This window comes from Rhincodon typus, chromosome 18 (genome assembly GCF_021869965.1).
Source record: "Rhincodon typus isolate 14 chromosome 18, sRhiTyp1.1, whole genome shotgun sequence".
Lineage (NCBI taxonomy): Eukaryota > Metazoa > Chordata > Chondrichthyes > Orectolobiformes > Rhincodontidae > Rhincodon > Rhincodon typus.
This window is the reverse complement of record NC_063349.1, coordinates 31913462-31936411: the sequence shown is the minus strand read 5'-3', so window position 1 is coordinate 31936411 and position 22950 is coordinate 31913462. Positions and strand designations below refer to the sequence as shown.

Below are 22950 nucleotides of genomic sequence, written 5' to 3'. Positions count from 1 at the left end.
TTAGAATAAAGTTAACGAAGAAATTCTTGCTCTTTTATTATTTCATTCAAAGTAGAAGCAGCTTGTTGCTGAGGCAGCATTGGTATTAAACACCTAATCAAACACGCCAATGGTCTTTCATGCAAAATAAAATGGCTGTACCACACAGCTTGGGATTTCTTTTTATTCTGATGGAAGCAGTCACGTTAAAATTATAAGGATCCTAACAACTGACAATCATCTAAACATTGCCAGTTAAAGAAACGCAGATGTGTGGGATTCAAAGAAAAAAGCTCAAATTTGACATTGCAGCGATAGAAGGTCAACCACTATGTATATTCAATTCCAACCGAACCTGTCAATAAAACAGCCAAAGTGGCGCAAAAAATGCAAATGAGCTTGTTTCCTCAATGCACTTACTCGCTCACCAGAACTAGCCGCACTCCCATTGCTGAATCCATTTTCCTCATCCTTGCTGGCTAATGTAATTGGCAGGGTCTCTTTCACAATATGTATGTGCCCACAAAGGCTAAACAAGGCATTTTTTCTTCAGTAAGCACCTGTGCATTAGTTAGAATTGGAATTTTAAAAAAAGCTGCTGCAAAACACTCAGCAGTTGAGGTATAAATTGACAGTTTACTTTAAATTGGATTAAAAATCGCATGCCTTATTTTTCAATCCTGTTAACTATCTATGGAGGCATGAACCACATTACAAGCGTACAAACATTACTCTTTCCTTTAAGATATTTTGCAAAATGTTGTAGTATTGTCAAGAAAGCAGTGGTACCACTAATGGATTGTGTTTATTGATATTTTAGTTAAACTGCTAATATAGTGTGGCACAGGAGATTGATCCATTATGCTGCAAGACATAGCATAGGTGGAATGCTACTGAATTGTTAGATCAATAATAAGCAAAAAGGTCATTGTACATGGAGATGGAAGAAATAGAAGGAGGTAATTAGATGCCTCAGGGTTCAATACTGAAGCTGTTGCTATTTACAAATGCACATAAGTGACTTCGTAGGTGAATAAAAGCAAAATTCTTCCAAATTTTCAGATGACACCAAAAAGGAAGGGACTGAATGCAATCAAGAACAGGCTGACCAAATTAAAAAAAAAACACCTGGCTAGATCAAGAGGAGCTAGGCTGATAATTGTGAGGTGTTAGGGAAAGAACAAGGGGTTGCATTCACTTTGTGCTTTTCATGATTTCAAGACATTCCCAAAGGACCTTACAGCCAGAGAGATACTTTTGAAGTGTAGTCACTGTTGTAATGTAGGGAAACACAGCAGTTAATTTGTATAGAGCAAACATAAGACAGGAAGGTGAACTAATAAGGCAAATGTCACAGGCTCTGCAATAAGAGGAAGAAAAAACAGCTTAGATTTTAACAAAAGTGAAGTAAATTCTGAATTCTTGGGATATAGTGCCTAGAGAGACATTTGGAACAGTGGGGAGGGTGGGTGTTGACTTTTATTTGTTGATAAAACAATCAGAAAATATTTGACCAAAGCATTGTTTGAAGGACATGAATGGTATTGCGAAAAATGATATCTCTTAGTAAATGGTTCCTGTTTAACTCTTATGCATTTTTAGTTTCTAGTCTTATGCATTTCTATTCTCCCAAAATGATTCTTGGCAAGGAACTGAGATTTTGTCTACACATAATATTTTACCCATGGCTAATATTCCTCTATCATCCTAATGGAAGTGTTAATCAGTTGACAATACACTGGGTAAAAATGCCCTTAAGTATTTGCATAATAACATTGCTTAGAGTCCTTTGTACCTGTAACTTCACTTCATTAGAGAAAAAAGATAACTCATCTGTTGCTGTGATCAAATCGATTCCTGAAATTCATCTGATGAAATGAACCAAAAAGTAATACACAGGAAAAAAAAGACCATTGCACTATAAAATGATTCAAGTCAGTGTTGCATTTTTTAAAAAAAAAGTAAACAGCATGAAAACTGCTTTTTAATGTAGAGGCAGTTGTGCCATAACACATGTTCCATTGGCGCAAATTGGCTGTAACACAATTAATGAATAGTGGACACTGGATAACACAAACTCTCTGCTGTACAGTATAGTGATTTTCTATAGCGATTTCCCTGTAAAATGATTTTCTATGACGATTTTCTGTAGGTCACACAGGAACACAAGTGTTGCGTTATAAGAGAACTACCTGTACCATAATTAGAGTTCACATCTGCAATATTATCAATTTAATATCAGTTTCGCTATCTTACCTTATTGACACAGTATCTGTCAGCACCGCTGTAAAAATGGTGAAGACCTTTCGAAAGACCTCCTGTACAACACTTGTCAATGAAATTCTGAAATAATTGATTGATGTATTTCACAGAAAATGCACAGACAGCTGATTTATTGGCAGTTTTAGAAGACTCAGGTTTACTTTGTGCAAAAACTGCAAAAAGTACATCATCTTCCACAGAAACTCCTAACTGATCAGCAAAATCTGCACCTGGTTTAGTTACAAACGCTGCCTGCAAGATGTTGAAGACTTCAATACTTGAAGATCTCTTTTTGCGCCTTTCACTGATAATACATTCCATTGGCATTTCCATATAAGAATGTAAATAAGGATCAGACCTCCTTAATCGAATAATTTTGGTGTGAAATGCCCGTGCACTCAAAGATTCATGTTGCACTGTTAAAAAATAAACATAGTCCCCACTTTCAAAAGCGTAGAGATATTTAATAGGATAAACATCCCTAAATTCTGGACTAACATCCATATAGGAATGGTCAGTGAGAAACTGAAAACCATCTTCAGATTCCTTTAACCTTTTTATTGACAGTGAATGTAACTGGAAGGTCAGAGGTGCAGAACTCAGTGTTGCTCCTGTATACAACTTCAGAAATCCATCCTGCTCTGTCATCAACACTTTTGTACCGAGGGGGCTGGCAACACAATCAGGACACCTGTTGGGTTTGTTGTTAAATGATGAATACAAACACTGAACGTTGTTTGAAATATTGGCAGGATTATCATGCTGGAGATTGTGGAGAAAACAAACACCACTCCTTGTGCTGCCACACTGTATGAGTTGATCTCCATAAAATGTTTCTATAAGTAAAACCATGTTTGTGTTGTTTCTCCACACATTTTCGGAGCTGGTTTCATTTTTCTCACATTTGCCACATGGTGAACATTTCAGAGATTCCAATACAGGGCCGGTTTTGAATTCTGAAAGCTTTTCTAAGTTAGTATTCACAACATATATCTTATTTATTGCCCCAATATATATATGCTGATTGTGGAGGACTAAGTTCTGTATCAATGTTTCTGCAGTGAAGTTCAAAAACCTGTACTGCACATTCAAGTCCAGATCTGCATACTTCTCTGCAGGGTCACATTCTCCATTGCTTAATTGTACCATCAAACTCCCAAAGAGGATCAAAAGACAAGGAATGCTTGATTGATGATTCATTGTAGAAAGTGTCATCAGCTGCAAGACAAAAAAAGTTTATACATTATGGGTTACAGCCAGTGGCAAAATTAAGCATATTTTGTAATGTTTTAATACTAACAGTTACTGAAACAGGTACAACTGTCATAATAAAATCAGCAGTTCCCTGATAGCTAAACTTGTTAAGATTAGTCAATCCATACATAACAAAAAGGTTGCTGGTCTGAGCTGATCAGCTGATCTCAGTCACAGAGGTGGCAGGGTAACACAATTCACATCACGATGCTTGCATGGAAGAAGACGAATAAACAACAAACAGCTGTTTGTATGTTCCTGATGGAAGTAGAATGATTAAGTTGGATATCTGCCAGCTGCTTACCACCATGTAATCAAAGATACTCACATCTTGGGTAAAGTTATCAAAGGTAGCTAACAACAATCATTTGGGAGACATCCTCTCTTCCTGACTTAGGATCTCCTAGGCACAAGCCAGCCCTTCAGCAACTCACAACATCAGACCTCCCGCAGGCTGCATTCCAAGTTACTTGGAAGTGACATAGTTGGATGACTGAATGAGGACATCATGACAATGAAGTGCTATGCTCTTCATATTTAACAAGTATACTGCATATTTTCCAGTAAGAATCACTGGGTAGAAATCAGGGGCAGGAAAATAAGAGGATTTCTTCTTTCCTGAAGTAAGAGCATTGAAACTTATGGCTATGCTCAAATTACCCCAGTGGATGTCAGTTAACATCACAGACACAGTATGAAAGTTGTATGACTAAGACCTGTACTTGGTGGTGACTTTCCTCACTATGCCACCATGGAAGCAATCATCCTTTTTCCTTCCTGTTTAAAACTCCTGTTTAAAGCAGGGCGGCACAGTGGCTCAGTGGTTAGCACTGCTGCCTCACAGCGCCAGGGACCCAGGTTTGATTCCACCCTTAGGTGACTGTCTGTGTGGAGTTTGCACATTCTCCCTGTGTCCGTTTCCTGCCACAGTCCAAAGATGTGCAGGCTAGGTGGATTGGTCATACTAAATTGCCCATAGTGTTCAGGGATGTGTACATGAGGTGGGTTATTAGTGGATGGGTCTGGGTGGGATGCTCTGAAGGTCAGTGTGGACTTGTTGGGCTGAAGGGCCTGTTTCCACTCTGTACGGATTCTATGATTTCTACTGAACTTGGAGAATAAAATATGGTGGATTTTGTATTGGAATGGAACTTTCGTGCAGTCAAAGTGATGTAGCAATGTCCCTTGATCTTTAACAGAATTTAAACCCACTGTAAACATAGAGACTATTGCATGCAATTTCTAAACAAGTAGGAGCTGATTTTCACACATGGGCACCCAACAGGTGCAGTATATGTGAAGTCTACAGAAGACAACATCTCATGATTTTGCAGTATTAGCTCAAGACGTTTGGGAGTCAAGTCAAATTGAGGCAGAAAATCAGTATCCTTCCCTCCTGTGTTCATTGTGGTTATACAGTGTCATTCTTGCTTCACAAACACTGTGTCTATTTTGAAAGCTGTAGCAGGAATTTATTTCTGAAAAGATTAATATTAAAGGCATTGCAAGTATTGATAATACCCCTTTTTGAACACATGTGGTTTAGTGCTCGAGATTTTTGAAAAGGGGCATAAAAAAAATTCATTTTTGTCCAATCCCTTCTATGTGGTTTTAGTTACACAAGACTAGTTTTTCTGCCATTAGTTTACTGTAATTTTGCTGTTGTAATCAACAGAACAAAAGTAAATACCTCTTCTCCCAAGGTCTGATGTCTGAATGGATGATGTGGTTTGTTATTATCTTGGAACTATCAAAGAAATGCTTTCACTAGTCTCAGTAATTTCCCTAAGGAACTGATCAGTGGTTTTGTGGATTTTATTGAAATACCACTGCTAACATAGGCTACTGACTCATGGATGGCAACTGTGCTTGCTCTTCAAAATCATATTTGTGTCTACTGATCTGCATGAGGTTGCACACAACAAATCAACTAATTTCATTAGTTGTTACAACAGAATGAAATAACAGTCATTTAGAAAGCTGATACCCAGCAATACAGTTTGACTAATAGCTTTTAATTTGGTTATTGATGAAAACAACTCATGTGGTTGGTCCCAATTAGACCTTGCAAAGATCTTTAGGATAATTTATCATGCCAGGATTGTCCCGAAAGCTTAAGTGAAAATGAAGAGCCTGCTATGGAAACGAAATTGGTGACTTTTTAATACTGGGCAAAACTAAAAACTGCAGATTGTGAGCTGGCAGGAATTAAATCAATTTGTTATGCAGTTTCAGGATTAATATGTCGTATTAAAACAGGTGGCACTAAAATCCAAATTGCAGAAAGTTCCTGACAAAAACCAATTGCAAAAATAAGAAAGTAATTCTTTCCTGTTGCTCTCCTTCAATCATCTGTAATTTAAAAGATTAAGACAGTCTTACTACTGTCAAATCAACAAGACAGATATTTATAACAACTGACCACAACTTCAACTCATCAATACATTTGAACTTCAATGGTAAAAGACGTTGTGTGTAATTTAAACTTAAAGATACACTAGTTTCCATTAAGCAAAATAGAACTTTGCTTCCAGAGACATTAAGAACATGAGTCATTACAATATAAGCCGGCTGGTGACAAAACCAGTAGTCAATTTTTCAGATCTATCAACCACACATTTTAATATAATCACAGACATCCATTATTATGTGCAGTAAAAACTACTAACGACTAGTTCAGCAGAAAGACTATGCACTGTGGGGTTGAGGCACATGAACCAGCAAGCTTCTGCTGCAATTAAAAATCTGTGCTTACTTAGCTGATGTAGACCAAGGAGGTATCTCAGTGTGAGCATTGGCTTCAGTGCCCAAAGAGAACTGAAGGGTGGGTGAAAACGACAGACTTCATGCTTTCCTGTGAACAAATGTTCACTCTTAACTGCATGAGTATCTAAAAAGAATCCTTAATAACTTAATGTGTTTTTTGTAAATTTTTATGTACTTATTAAAACTAAAATTCCAGAAATAGAAAATAAGATCAACTCATGGTTCCAAAAACACATGAATTCACTCTGTCAGCCATTCACCAATGGTAACTGTTAAGTGAGATTGTTTTGCTGGAAGTGCCTTGGAAATCTATCACCAATTCTTCATCATTGCCTGATCAAAGTCCTGGAAATCCCTCCCTAACTCATCACCACCCATTTGAGACCAATGGGCAATAAATGCTGATCTGTACACAAGCCCATATCACAGATGTGAATACAAAGTAACCTAGCAATTCACAGCATCGTTAACAGACAATATCTAGCACTCCACTGTTCAAGGAGATATTACAACAGATGATCAATTGATTGCTGGAAGAGATACATTTTAATTTGGAAGTTACTATTTATGCATCCACCACCATTTCAGGCAGTGCATTCTTGTTCAAAACAACACATTGCACAAAAACCTTGAATTTACATCTCGATTTTTTTGGGCAATTATCTTAACTCTGTGTCCTCAGTTACCTCACTCACCAGTGGAAATGTTTTTCTTTACTTTCTCCATCAAAACTCCTCAATGTTTTAAAACATCTGAATGTGCAAACCTGGGCTGTACAGGATCAATGACTAAGGAGGAAGAAAGTAAGGGTTGTGCTGGGGACAAGAACACCAAAAGTAGAGGTGAAGATGCGACTGAGCAGATTGATAGTTCTCGAGTTGGTGTAGCAAAATGAAGGGCCAAAAGGAAGGGATATTCAGATGTGAAAGGAAGCTGGTGGCGGAAGGGGATGTGAGTACAGAGGTGTCCACATAATTGATCAGAGATGGCCTTGTCTGTGATTGACATGATTGGAATCGAGAGGCCATGTGAGATAATAAAGTCAAGGTGGTGGATCCAGCCACTAGCAATACCCTACCAATCGATAGTTCAGCTGAAACTGCAGCTACAGAATTTTTCAAAATATAGATTTTCCAGTCAGTTCTAATCCAGTAAAAGGAGGAACATTGTGGCAATTATTTGTGATCCAATAATCAGGAATGAACTTCAACCACTATAAAGACATCGAATCTTTAAAGCCTCTCCACACCACAGATTGAGTGTGCTGTAAATAGTGATAGATTTAAATCCCTGCCAATTATTTTTAGAATAAATCTATTTCAAGTTATCAGTCTCTGCAGCGTTTCTTCACTTCTACATGGTAACATTTGCTGATGGAGCATTTCTAATTTTACTGTTATTTAAAGATTTGTTTAACTTGAAGGTTTGGGTGTTCCTTGCAGTATTCCAAATGCATATATTTGTTTTTTTTAACCGTCGAGTGGAACACTGAATCAATGTACCTTAGGTGGATTTAGAATAAAATTAATATTAAAAATTCTGAAAGCCTTTTGAATGTAAAATCTGTGAAGGGAAGATTTTGCCCTTACTGATAAAGGAGTGAATGGAGTTTGGAGATAATGTGGGTCCTCTGTTCAAGAAGGGCAGTAGGGATAGTCCAGTTAATTGCAGACCAGTTAGTCTGATGTTCGTAAAATTATTGGAAAAAATTCTGAGGGACAGGATTAATCAACATATGAAATGGCAGGGACTGATCAGGGATAGTCAGCATGATTTTGTTGGAGGAAGATACTGTTTGACTAATTGATTTGAGTTTATTGAAAAGATGACTAAACATAATAGTGCAATTGATGTAGTCTACATGGACTTCAGTAAGGCCTTTGACAAGGTCACACATGGAAGGCTGTCCAAAGGGTAAAAGCCAATGGGATCCAAGGCAAGTTGGCAAAGTGGATTCAAAATTGGCTTACAAATAGGTGCCAAAGAGTGATGCTGGAGGGTTGTTTCAAGTGATTAGAAGCCTGTGACCAGCGATGTACCGCAGGAATCAGTGGTGGGACACTTGTTATTTGTTACATACATTAATGACTTGGATATGAATGTAGAAGGCATAGTTAGTAAGCATGCAGGTGACATGAAAATTGGTGGTGTTGTTGATAGCGAGAAGGATGTAGACTGATATTGATCAGCCAGGACATTGGGCTGAACAATGGCAGATGGAATTTAATCCTGATAAGTGTGAGGTAATTTATTTTTGGAAGGTGCAATAAGGGAAGGATATACACAATGAATGGTAGGTACCTAGGGAGTACTGAGAACAAAAGGGGCCTTGGTGTACAATTTGATGGACCCCTGAAGGTGTCAGCACAGGTAGACAGGGTGGTGAAGAAGGCATACTGGATGCTTGCCTTCATTAGCCGGGGTGTAGAATATAGCAGCAAGTAGGTCTTGTTACAGCTACTTAAAAGGTTGATTAGGCCACAGATGGACAACTATGCAGTTCTGGTCACGGCACAATTAGGAGATTATGATTGCACTGGAGAGGATAAATGGGAGATTCACCAGGATGTTGCCTGGGATGAAAAGTCTCAGTTATGAGGAGGAACTGGATATGCTGAAATTGTTTTCCTTGGAGACTGAGTGGGGGCGGGGGGAGCTTTCTGATTGAGGAATATAAAATTATGAGAGGCATGAGGTCACGAGTATTGTGCCTGCAAGTCAAAATACAAGGCAGTCCTTGATTTTAACTGCTGTGATTTGTATCAACGGAAATATTCAATTAATATGCTACTATACATTTTAAAAATATATTTTACAAATATTTATTTCATTTTATATTTATTTACTGCCCCTCCATAGTTGCCCTTGAGAAACGGTGGTGAGTTATCTTCTTGAACTGCTGCAGTCCACATACTGTAGGGTGACCCATAATGTGTTAGGGAGGGAATTCCAGGATTTTGATCCAGCAAAAGTGAAGGAACAGCGATATATTTCAGAGTCAGGATGGTGAGTGGCTTGGAGGTGAACTTGCAGGTGGTGGTGTTAGCATGTATCTGCTGCCCTTGTCCTTCTAGATGGGAGTCGTCATGAGTTTGGATGGAAGGGCGCTGTCTAAGGATCTTTGGTGAATTACTGCAGTGCATCTTGTAGCTAGTACACACTGCTGTTACTGAGCATTAGTGGTGGACACATTAAATATTTGTGGATATGGTGCCAATCAAGCGGGCTGCTTTTTCCTGGATGGTCTCAAGCTTTTTGGAGCTGTACTCATTGAGGCAAGTAAGGAGTTTTCTATCACACTTCTAACTTGTGCCTTGTAGATGATGGACAGGCTTTGGGGAGTCAGGAGGTGAGGTACTCGCTGTAGTACTCCTAGCTTCTGACCTGTTCTGTGTTTATGTGGCAAGTCCAGTTGAAGTTCTCTAGGATGTTGATTGTAGGGAATTCAGTGAAGGTAACACAATTGAATGTCAAGGGGAGGTCGATATAGGCCTACAGTTTCTCATTTTTTTCTATGAAGATCTCAAGCTTGTTTACATCTTCCTGCAACAAAGAGAGAAACTGCTCTTTTCAAGTTATCTGGACAGAGCTAGTCAATGTATTATGAAAAAGGATACAGTAGCACCACAGAAAGTACGAAAATGCTCGAGGTGCTAACTATCAGGAAAGACCGAATCGGATGAGCCCCTTTTTCTCTAGAATAGACAAGGCTGAGAGGTGGCATGATACAGGCCTTTAAAACAGCAAATGCTGTTTATTATTTAATAGGGTAGATTAGAGGTGGTGTTTCCACTTGCAGCGTAGTCTCACATAAGGGGCTATAAATATAAGAGAAACAGAAATCCTCTTTACCCAGAGTATAATTAAAATGTGGAACATGCTAACCCATCATGAGCTGAGGTGAATATCATACACATCTTTGGAGTGAAGTGAGGAAAGAACATGAGCAGGAAAGAAATTGAAGCATTTCTAGATAATGTCACTGTAGCAGGAGGTGCAGCATAAACATCAGAATTGACTGGTTGGGCCTCATGGCCTGTTTGTGTAATGTATGTCATATGTAAATCTATTTTAAAAAGCTCAAGTTTAAAACTAGGCATCATCTTTTGAAAAATTCAGAATAGGGATTAGAATTCAGTTTTCTGCAAATCTCAGGCTAGGTCATTTGTTATTAAATTTAGTTTGGAAAGGGAGTTACTCCGTGGCAAGTTCCAACTGCTGGTCAAATTAGGTAAGGTTAAAAACATTGGAAGGTGTTAAGAGATGTAAACATAATAGGGAAGACTTTATGGAAGAAGTATTCCCAACATTATTTTTCTGATAGTTCAGACTCCAGGTCTGGAGATTGTTCATGTGTTTTCAGCTTTGCCAGCAAAATCATCCTTATAAATGCACCATTTTAAAGGTCTACAGAAGAAGCTTGTTCCATCTAAATGTGTAATTTAAGAATTGGTGCAGGCTTGGTGGGCCAAATGGCCTGTTCCTGTGAAGTATTGAATTGTAAATTGTAATTATAAATGTTCTGCTGTTTACTAACCTGCAAAATATACAGAGTTCTTATGGATTAATTCAATCTTTTTTCCCCAAATATTTTGTTCTCTGTAACCTGCTGTGTCTCTTTTTCTGAATAAGTCCATTTGGATTAGCTTGGAAATGTCTGTCCTGTTAGATGATGTTTCTTACCTAATGAAAGTGAGGACGAACTAGGGTAGACATCCTTTGAGATGTCCAGTAAATTATGTACCACATCCAGAGAGTAATTGATAATCTTATGATGTGTTAATCTCATAATGCGCTAATTTGAGTACTGACATGTATAAGAATACAAACTTTCGTTTGCAGGAAATTCTAACTGATTTTTGTTTTTTGCTGTAAGCACAAAATCAAAGTATTGAGAGAAGGGTTGAATCATAAAAGCCTCCTATTTTCCATCTAAAACATCTGTCTAATGATCTTGACAAGCGACAAAAGCACCACATTGGAAATTCAAAATATAAACAATGGAATGTAGGCTAGGTTCTAGCCAAAGCAGGAACCTGTTTCTTGCTCCCCTAGATAGCTACTGACTGATCTGCAGTGCACAGTCTACTTTTGATAAATTGCAGTTGTTACTTGCTTTAAAGAGCTACCTAAAAAGCAGAATTAAGCAATGCAGACAACATAAATTGGGAAGTACTTAAATTGTTTGGATCATCAGATCATTTAAAGTGAGCAACTTTGATTTAAGATGAGTAGAATATATGTCAGAATATGTAATCTTTTAGTTGTCTATCTGATGTAGGTTTTGCTGGCAAGGCCACCATTCATGGTCCATCTGAAGTTCTCTCGAGAAGGTGGTGGTGACTCACCTTCCTGGAATGGTGCAGTCCATGTGGTACAGGTACTCCCACAGTTATTTTGAAAGCGAGTTGCAGAACTTTGACAATGAAAAAAATGACAACATAGTTCCAAACCAGGATAGTGTGTGACTTCTCAGAGAACTAGGAGGTGGAGTTATTCTGTGTTCTCCTATGTCTGCTACCATTATTCCCAGAAGGACAGAGTTAAAGGATTGGAAGGAGCTGTTGAAGGAGTCTTGTGGCATTGTTGCAGTACACCTTGTAGATGGTATATTGTATTGCCGTGTAAACTGACTGAAACTTTACCGTTAGATGTGAATCATGCATGCTGCATTGTCATAGATACTGCTAAACTTCTTGAATGTTGTGGGTGTTGTACTCATCGAGGCATATGGACACTATTCCTTCACAGTCCTGTCTTGTGCTTTGTGCTTGGTGGAAAGGATTTGAGGAAACAGAAAGTGACTCACTTGTCACAGAATACCAAGCCTCTGAGCTGCTCTTGTAGCCACAGTATCATGTGCTGTTTCAGTTAAGTTCCTGGTCAATGATAACTCTAAGGATGTTAATTGTTCAAGATTTATGGTGCTGTCTTGTTGGAGATGAACTCTGCTTGGCCCTGTGTGTTAATCTTACTTGCTGTTCATCAGCCCAAATCCAGTGTTGTGCTGCATAGCAACACAGAAACACAGAGCACTTCAGTACATGAGGGAAACCAGGAAAATTTGGAAATGGAATATGTTTTTAGTAGGTAGAAAAAGACAGCTTGGAGAAAAGAACAGAAGAGAAGATCTGGGCGAGGATGGAAAGCAGGAATGATTAAATGACAGAAGGGTTGATGATTCCAGGCGGAGGTGGTGGGCGGAGCGACGTCAGCAGTGGGTGGAGCGGCGTCGGAGGTGGGCAGTGGGCTGTGGGCACCTCCCAGTCATGAACCATTTCAACTCCCCCTCCCACTCCTCCTCCAGTGCCACAACGATGCTACGCGAAGGCTGCAGGAACAGCATCGCATATTTCACTTGGGAACCCTGCAGCCCAATGGTCTCAATGTGGACTTCACAAGCTTCAAAATCTCCCTATCCCGACCTCAACCCAAAACCAGCCCAGCTCGTCCTTGCCTCATTGACCTGTCCGTCTTTTCTCCCACCTATCTGCTCCTCCCACCTCACTGACCAACCCCCATCCCCACCTCCTACCTACCAGCCTCACCTCTGCCTCCTTGACCTGTCCGTCTCCTCTCCACCTATCTGCTCCTTTTTTCACCTCCCATCATTGCCTCCCCGCCCTTCTCTATTTATTCAGAGTCCCCTTCTCCTCCCCAATTTCTGAAGAAGGGTCCAGACCCGAAATGTCAGCTTTCCTGCTCCTCTGATGCTGCCTGGCCTGCTGTGTTCATCCATCTCTACACCTTGTTAATCAGAAATGTGAACTCTGTTTTTCTCTCTCCATGGATACTGCTAGACCTGTTTAGAATTTCTGTCATTTCCTGTTTTTATTTCAGATTTCCAACATCTTACTCTTGTAATAATCTGAGGAGTTGTGAATGAAATTGGACGTTGGGTAATTAGTAAACATACCTTCTTCTGACCTAAGATGGAAGGAAAGCCTTTGATGAAGGAACTGAAGATGGTTTGGCATGGGTCACTATGCTGAGGAATTTATGCAGCGATTTCCTGGAACTGATATGATTGACTCCAACAACTATCTTTCTTTGTTCTAGGAATGACTCCAACCAATGGAACATTTGTCCCGATTCTCACTCACTTCCATTTTATAAAAGTGCTACACACTCGGTCAAATGCAACTTTGATGTCAGGGCAGTCAGTATCACCTCAAGTCTAGAATTAAACTTTTTTTATCTTTATTTGAAATAATGCTGTGATAAAGTCTGGAGGTGAGTGCTTCTGGTGGTATACACACCAAGCAGTGGAGAGCAGTTTACTGGAGAGTGAGCCTCACTCCATTAAACTATCAATGGTAAGGCTCTTGAGATGCAGTAGTAGTAACCCTGAGCCAAGAGACCCAGGTTCAAGTCCCACCTGCCATGGAGGTATATAATACTGTCTCTGTATGGGTTGTTTAGAAAATATCTAAACTGTCAATGATACCTTCCATTGTTTTATTGATGATTACAGTAGACTTACGAAGTGGAAATTGACCAGAACCTGCTTTTTGAAGACAGGATAAATCTATGCAGTTCTCCATTTCATTGGGGTTGAGGCCAGTGTTGTGCTGTACTGGATAATGTGGCTAATGGTGCAACTAGTTCTGGTGTACAAGTCTTTAGCACAATAGTGGGATGCAAATGCAAGCAGTAGAGGAACAAGGATGAGGTTAAATAGGTTTTTCTTGTGTTGATTCATGCACCAATTGATGCAAACTAAAGCTGGCAGCTATATTGTGATAAATGGTGCAGAATTTATATTTAATGTTATTTTGTAACATTTTGATTTCAACAAAGAGCAGATGGATATTGGTGACTTTGACAAAGGGTTTTCTTTTCAAAAATACATCGTGAACTAAAGCCAGCATTTTGTTAGAAAGCAGGTGACTACACATCCTTGCAGTATTAGTGGAAAGATATTTATATTGTTGAGTTTATGACAGGTAGGGTAATCATTGAAGGTCATTGGCTTGGTTTTTAGTTCGGAAGAATCTAGGATTGAAGAAGCTTTTCTTAATTCAGCTCAGAAAATATCAGAGTTGAGTTTAGAAGCAAGTTTATTTTCTCCTGCAGGAGGAGTTCAAGACAGGGCATCTGGGTCAACACCAGGTGGTTAATCTGGCTTTATTTTCTTGTTTTATTTAGTAGTATTTTACAACTATATAACTGGAAGATCATTCAGTTGGTAGTTTAGAATCAACTCTATCACTGTGGATGTGGAGTCACATATAGCTTAGACCAGAAGACTTATTGGTGAACCAAATGCCTTAATAGACTTTCATGACCGTCATCACGGCTAATAGCTTTTTATTCAACATTTTATTTGAATTTAAACTCCCAAATTGTTTGAGTCAGATTTGAAGTGCTATCTCCAGATCATTTATGGATTAATAATTCTGTAAAATAGTCATTGAATCGCTGTATTAAATTTGCAGCATTTTCTGTGTTAGCTGTAGAATAACACTTGAATTCAATCTTCTTTATACATTTTATGTGTATTTCAGCTTTTTACATTGCGCAACACTGGGGCTTTTCAATGACTGGTTTTGTCAAACACTAGCAACTTTATCTGTGGGTCACGGCCAACTAAACATGTACAATATAAACCAACATCAATAGCACAGATAAAGCTTCATTTAACAGAAGCTCAAGTCTAACAGCTTGAATGAGTCTATCCAAATTACTAAGAGAAAACCATAACATCCTTTATTCAAATCCTATGCAACAATCTTTTTCACAAAGGTTATCACCACAACAGATCGATTTTCAGCTTGCAGAGTGACAAATGTACAGATCTTTGCATAGTTTACAGGTGGAAACTCGCTTCTGGATTTATTGCATTATTTTTCAAAGGATAACAGCTGGCCAGTTTTTCACTACTTGCTTTTAGCTGCCTTCTTTGTTTAATCACATTCAGCCCTTTACAACTGGGGTCATGAGAAATCACCATCATTTTTAGCTACTTCGAGAAAGGATTAATCTCCTCCATCTATAAAAATACAATCTTTGGATCAATACTAGGTATCAGAGGAGGAGCAAGTGACGGCTCAGCAAGTGTGGACAGGGATTATGCCCATATGGAGATCCTACTGAATTTAACGGCAGGGACTCATTTGATTCTTTATTTCTGTTTCCTAGGTAACTAGCCAAATGAGGAGTGGTCAGTTCCTTAGTGGGAAGGACAGGGACACAAGTGAAGTGAGAAATGGAGTAAAAATGGGGACGAGGCGGTGAGAAAGACTGACCACTTTGGGGAGAGAGGGGAGGATTGTGGGACAGAGGGTGCAGTTGTGTGGGCAATGGAGCAATTGTGTTTCAGAGACAGAACACTTCAGGGGGAAGGAGAGATTACAGTTAAAAAAGGAATAGGCAGAGGGGGTTTGATAGTAGGGGAGAGGAAATGATAAATATGGTGGTGTGCATTATGCAGGGGCAGAGGAAGCAATGGCCAAGTCTAGGGACAGAGTGAAAGAGGACGGCAGCAATAACTAGTTGGCAAGCAGCAAGTCTCATGGGCGCTGGAGACAGAAAGCAATACCAGGAGTGACAGGATACATTGATGGAGAGAAAAAGATTGTAGCAGAAGGACATTGTGGGAGAGAAATAGCCATGGCAAGAGTGTGATAGTTGGGGGGTGGGAAGTGTGGTGGAGAAAGATATCACAGGAAAGAAAGATGGCAAGAAAGGAAGAGATCATGCGATACAAAGAAACAAAAAGTAATAAAGAGGTCAAAAGGAGAAAAGAACAGGCAGACAGAAAGTAGGATGGAAAAAGACCAGAGGGAGAGCAAAGATCATGGGGGAGAAGGAGATTGTAAAGAAAGAGATGCAGTTTATGTTTCAATGTCCAATTATGGCACAGGTGTGTTGACATCAGGTGAAGAGGGAGAAAGAATTCCACAGACTCGCTTTCCTTGAGGGGGCTGAGTGAAGGGTAGTAAAGGATTTTTCTTCTTGCTGGCTCACAAGCAGTGCTGGGATTGTACTTAAATGTTGCAGCAAACAGTTCTCAGCTTCCTTCAGTTGCCGCAGTCCCAGAGCCCTGGGAGACCAGGCCTGCAATCATTAAATCCAAATAGCTCCTGTACGTCTAAGGCACACAATCTCACTAACATTACGATCTACCTCTCTGGAGTTATAAGCATGGGGTAAACCAACTCCATCAAAAGTTGGCACATTTACAGCAGGTTGGGACTCAATTTTAAGAATTTGAATTTACCCTCACCTCTCTGCTGCCCTGCTATCCAGGAAGGACAGTGTTAAGATTTCCCCCATATAAGAAGCTACGTTAGCAATACAGAGGCGGTGCTTTTGTAGTTCCCAATACAAGTTTACAGTCACGGGTTATTTAACTATGACTTTCTTGATGGTTTATGAAAATAGAAGATAAAAGGTTGCTGAAGCATCTTACAAGTGATTTAGCTACATGTAATTTTATTTGCCACCCCCATCCATCTCCCTTTAAGGAAATGTGAAAATGGCAAGTCAACGTATCTTTGAGGTATAAACAACACTGGAAATGCACACATCTCCTTCCAAGCATAAATTTCTTATTCATTTGACCCTGTGGATGGTGTGTGCAGCAAACTGCTGCTCCTTATAATCAAAAATGTTTTTACTCTCCTGCACCTCAAATATTTCATCCTGAATAAGTGTCATGACTAATCTTTCTGACAAGAAGCTGCATTATCTCTCAATGAACCTGCACTGAGTGGGTGGGTCACCTAAAAGAAACCTCAGTGAAAGAGCCCACTACACATGAACCATAATGGTCAAGATGGCATACTGCTATTAAAGATTATATAAAATTCTTTTCCAACTCCATTAGAATTTATATACTACATAATGAAAAAGGTTATACAAGTGATTTTCCAAGGCAGCAATCTCAAAAAATAATCATAAACTTCACTTTCTGATTTCATTATTGTCTATTGAGACTTTCATGAATAATTGAGTATTTCAATGTATGAAAATGCAAAGTTGTCCATTTTGACAAGAAGAATAAAATATATATTATCTCAATGATGGAAGCTCACAGAGATCAGAGATGCTGGGGATCTGGACATCCAAATGCATAAATTATAAAATGTTAATATGCAGGTATAGCAAGTTGTTAGGAAAGTTAATGGAATATTATTGTTTCTTGTGAGGGTGACTGAATACAAAATTAGAAAGGTTACTTATCAGGTATAGAGGGCATTAATGAGACTCATCTGGTTCACTAATATGCTTTAGGGAAGGAAACTGCCATCCTTACCTGGCCTGGCTTATATGTGGCTCCAGACCCAAAGCAATGTGGTTGACTCTTGACCAATTAGGGATGGGCAATAAATGCTGGCCTAGCCAGCGATGCCCTCATCCCATTAATAAATACTAAATGAACATCATCAGGTATACTGTGTATGGTATTTCTTTTAAACTCAGTTGTGAGATGGGGGAGTCACTGGCTGACCAGCATTTGTTGCCCATCCCTAATTGCCCAGAGGGCAGTTAAGAGTCAGCCACATTGCTGTGGCTCTGGAGTCACATGTAAGCCAGACCAGATAAGGACTGCAGATTTCTTTCACTAAAGGACATTTGTGAACCAGATGGGTTTTTCTTTGACAATTGGCAATGGTTTCATGGGTCATCATGAAACTTTCATTTCCAGGTTATAATTGAATTCAAATTTCACCATGTGGCATGACAGGATTCAAAACCAGGTACCCAGAACATTACTGGGTCACTGGATTAATAGTCTAGTGATAATACCACTAGGCCATCGCCTATCTATTAAGAAAGGATGTAAACGCATTAGAGATAGTACAGAGAAGATTCACTAGACTTATACTTGGAATGGGCGAGTTATCTTATGACGAATGGCTGGACAGGCTAGGCTTGTATCTCTTGGAGGTTAAAAGCCTAAAATGTAACTTGATTAAACTATACAAGATTCTGAGAGGAATATGACAGAGTGGTGAATGGATCATTGTTTAAAAATGAGGAGTCAGCTATTTAAAGTTGAGGTAAGGAGAAGTCTTTTTCTCTGGGTTGAGAATCGTTGGAATTTCTTCCTCAGAAAATGGTCAAGGCAGAGTCTTTGAATAATTTTCAGGCAAAAGTAGACTGATTCTTAACAAACAAAGCAGTGAAAGATATCAGAGGTGAACAGGAATGCGGATAGAAACATAGAAACATAGAAGATAGGTGCAGGAGGAGACCATTTAGCTCTTCAAGCCTGCCCCACAATTCATCACGATCATGGCTAACTGTCCAACTCGATAGCCTAACCCTGCTTCCGTCCCCTAACCTTTGATTCCATTTGCCCCAAGTGCTATATCTAGCTACCTCTTGAATACATTCAATGTTTTGGCATCAACTACTTCCTGTGGTAATGAATTCCACAGGCTCATCACTCTTTGGGTGAAGAAATATCTCCTTATCTCAGTCCTAAATGGTCTACCCCGAATCCTCAGACTGTGACCCCCTGGTTCTGGACACCACCCACCATTGGGAACATCCTCCCTGTATCTAACTTGTCTAATCTTGTCAGAATTTTATGTCCCTATGAGATGCCCCCTCATTTGTCTGAACTCCAGCGAAAACAATCTTAACCTACTCAATGTTTCCTTATAAATTAGTCCCGCCAAGCCCAGAATCAAACCTTTGCTGCACTCCCTCAAGAGCAAGAGCATCCTTCCTCAGAAAAGGAGACCAAAATCGCACACAATATTCCAGGTGTGGTCTAACCAAGGCCCTGTATAACTGCAACAAAACATCCCTGCCTCTGTACTCAAAACCTTTCGCAATGAAGGCCAACACACCATTTGCCTTCTTTACCGCCCGCTGCACCTGCATGTTTACCTTCAGCCATGACCTTATTGAATGACAGCAGACTCAAAGAGCCAAGTGGTCTACATCTGCTCCAAATTCATATGTTCATTGTCAAATTCTCTAGAAGCTCCATAACTTTTCCATTCATGTAATAACACAAAGTGCTTTTGCTGTTGGTATGTATTTTTTCCTTAAATTACTAATAGAATTGCCTTTAGAATAACCTTTATTGTCACGTGCACTCGAATGAATGCAGTGAAAATCTTTTAATGTCACCTCTCAGCACCATCGTAGGTACAAGATACCTAGGTACAAAAACTTTAAGTGTAAAAAAAAAACTACCATGTGAACACAGATTTAAAATTCCAGAATCAGAATAAAAATTCCCTTCAAAGTACTCAAGTTATAGTCCTTTTTCACTGAGGCTATGCCTGCTAGGAGGCCTCTCTGCCTCCATGCGCTGGCTTCATCCAGGATATGTTCCCCCTGACTGGCTTGGGCTTGCTCTGCTCCCGCTCCAGCTCTGTCCACGACTTGGCCCTCAGCTTGGCCCGCACTCGCTCTACTCCAGCTCTGGCCGTGACTTGGCCCTCAGCTCGGCCTGCACTCGCTCTGCTCCAGCTCCGGCCGCGACATGGCTCCCAGCTCGGCCTGCACTCGCTCTGCTCCAGCTCCGGCCGCGACATGGCTCCCAGCTCGGCCTGCACTCGCTCTGCTCCAGCTCCGGCCGCGCTCTGTTCCAGCTCCGGCCGCACTCACTCTGCTCCCACTCCTGCCACAGCTCTGTTCTAGGACTCGGCCTGCACTCACTCTGCTGCCACTCTGGGCTCCAACTGTGACTGGATTCTGGGACTCAGCCCGTACTCACTCTGCTCCAGCTCCATCTGTGACTTGTTTCCGAGACTCGGCCCCTCTGGCCGTGACTCGTCTCCCGCGCCAAGCTGGTCTCAGTCTCTGTTCTCCAATCCCTCCAGGTAGGGTACTTTAGGAAGTTAAAAGTTTAGGAGAAGAAAGACTGCAGCAAGAGGGGGAGAAAGAAAGAAAGAAGAAAAGGAGCTGGTGATTAGAACAGCTCCAGCTGCAGCATCTTAGTACCCAATTGGTCATATTCAGAAAAACACGAATCAAGGAGAGGAAAATGCATTTCGTCTATCAAAGTACATTTTTTTCACATATTGATACAGGTATCCTAAACAAAACATTGAAGTGAGAAAACAAATTCAAAAGCTTCTCTCCTGCTAAGCTGCAAGTGTCATACTTTTAAAGTAGACACACTGAACCAACGGCAACAGGACAATCCTCTTTATTTATGTAAAAGCAAAGTGCTGTGGATGCTGGAGATCTGAAATAAAAATAAAATGAGCTGGTGAAGCTCTGCAATTCTGCCAGGACCTGTGGAGATAGAAATAGGGTTAATGTTTCAAGGCCCATATGGCTAACCCTAAACTTAGGCCTGTTGAGTTTCTCCAGCTCTTTGTTTTTATCTCTTCATTTAAAGGTTGATTTCATTCCCACAAAACCTGAGTCACAGCCAGTCTCTGATTTGATATTTGCTCTTTTCTTACCAAAAACTAGCTACATATAGAAGGGCATGACGTAACCTTTTTAAACAGTGGAATACAAGTCTGAGTGTAGTAGTGTTGAGGGATCTCAGTTGCATAGAGCGATATGGAGGTACTGGGATTATTCTACTTAGAGCAGAGAAAGTTAAGAGGGGTTTAACTGCGTTGTTCAAAATGATGAGGGACTTTGATTGGAGAAAAAGTGTATTTCCGCTACAGGAGCATCAGAAACCAAAGGGTACATACTGAAGATATATGGCAAAAATTTAGGATAGTGTAGGAAGAGGTATGGTTTTATGCAGTGAGTTGTTACAATCTGGATTGTGGCCTGAAAGAATAGTCAAGAGCAACTTAAGATGGAATTGGATATGTATTTGGAGAAACAGAAATTTACTGGGATTTGGAGGATGAGTAAGTGAAATGAATCGAATAGTGTTTTTGAAAGAAATGTGTTGGCTGAAAAAAGATTGCAAGAATTTTTTAGATATATAAGAGATAAGAGAGAGGCAAGAGTGTACATTTGACCACTGGAAAGAGAGGCTGCAAGAAGTAGTAATGGGGAACAAAGAAATGACAGAGGACCTGAATAAGTACTTTGCATCAGTTTTCACAGTGGAAATAGCAGCAGCATACTAGAATTTCAACAGAGTCAGGGCAGAGGTGACTGCAATGGCCGACACAAAGGAGAAAGTGCAGAGGAAGCTGAAAGGCCCGAAGGTGGATATGTCACTTTGAACTGATTGACTACCCCCAAGAGTTCCGAAGGAGATAACTGAGGAGATTGTGGAGGCTTTGTGGTGATCCTTCAGGAATTACTGGAGTCAGGGAGGGTCCCAGAAGACTGGAAAATGACTAATGTAACACCCCTGTATAAGAAGGGAGGGAGACAAAAGACAGGCAATGATAGGCCAGTTAGCCGGTAAGATTTCAGAGGCCAATATTAAGGATCAGATTAAGGAGTACTTGAATGTGCATAGTAAAATAGGGCAGAGTCAGCACGGTTTCATCAAGGAAAGTCATGCCTGACAATTCTGTTTGAATTCTTTGAGGAAGTAGCGAGCAAGTTAGACAAAGGAGACCCAGTGAATGTAATCTATTTGAATTTCCAGAAGGCCTTTAACAAGGTGCCACACAGATGGCTGCTAAATAAGGTAAGAGCCCATGGTGATAGGAGCAAGGTACTGGCATAGATACGGGATTGGCTGACTGACAGAAGGCAGACAGTAGGGATAAAAGAAGTCTTTTTCAGGATGGCAGGCAGTAACTTATGGAATTCTACACAGGTCAGTCTTGGGACCGCAACTATTCACATTATACATTAATGATCTGGACAAAGGAACTGAGAGCACTGTTTCTAATTTTACAGATGACACAAAGATAGATGGACAGACAGGTAGTGCTGAGGAAGCAGAGAAGCTGCAGAAGGACTTGGACAGGCTAAGAGAGTGGGCAAAGGAGTGGGAGATGGAATACAATGTGGCAAAGTGTGAAGTTATGCACATTGGTAGGAAGAATAGAGACATAGGCTATTTTCTAAATGGGGAAATTCTTCAGAAATCTGAAGCACAAAGGGTCTTAGGATTCCTAATTCAGGATTGTCCTAAGGATAACATGCAGATTCAGGTGGCAGTTAGGAAGGCAAATGCAATGTCAGCATTAATTTCAAAAGGGCTAGATTACAAGAGTAGGGATGTACTGCTAAGGCTCTGGTCAGATCAGATTAGGAATTTTGTCAGCACTTGAGCCAATCCAAATAGATCCATATCTAAGGAAGGATGTGCTGGGCTTGGAGGGGGTCCAGAGGAGGTTTACAGAAATTATCCCAGAGATGAGGGCTTGCCATATGAGGAGCAGTTGAGAACTCTGCATCTGTACTCAGTGGAGTTTAGGAGGATGAGGGAGGATCTGTTTGAACATTGTAGAGAACTGAGAGGCCTGAATAGAGTGGTCGTGGAGAAGATGTTTCCAGCAGTAAGAGGGACTAGGACCAGACGGCACAGCCTCAAAGTGAAGGCATAACCCTTTAGAACAGGAATGGGGAATTTCCTCAGCCAGAGGGTGGTGAATCTGTAGAATAACCATAGAGCGTTGTGGAGTCCAAGTCTTTGAGTGTCTTTAAGGTAGAAATAGATAGGTTCTTTATTAGGAAGGAGATCAAGGATTACGGGGAGAAGGCAGGGGATTGGCATTGAGAAACATAATCAGCCATGACCGAATGGTGGAGCAGACTCAATGGGCTGAAAGGCCTAATGCTGCTCTTATGCCTTATGGTGTAATCATAGATGCAGAATGAGATCCATCAGGAAACTTT

General features: G+C 40.2%; 1 protein-coding gene across 2 annotated transcripts in view; it reads right to left on the bottom strand.

Moving 5' to 3' along the window:
• The window catches only part of met (MET proto-oncogene, receptor tyrosine kinase), a 126303-nt gene that overhangs the window by 89604 nt on the left and 13749 nt on the right, over positions 1–22950 (bottom strand). For both annotated transcript variants that reach the window (XM_048607784.1, XM_020511166.2), the window contains exon 2: positions 2236–3459. In XM_048607784.1, coding sequence (XP_048463741.1) covers positions 2236–3456 — 1221 coding nt within the window. In that variant the 5' untranslated portion in view covers positions 3457–3459. The remainder of the gene's footprint in view (positions 1–2235; positions 3460–22950) is intronic.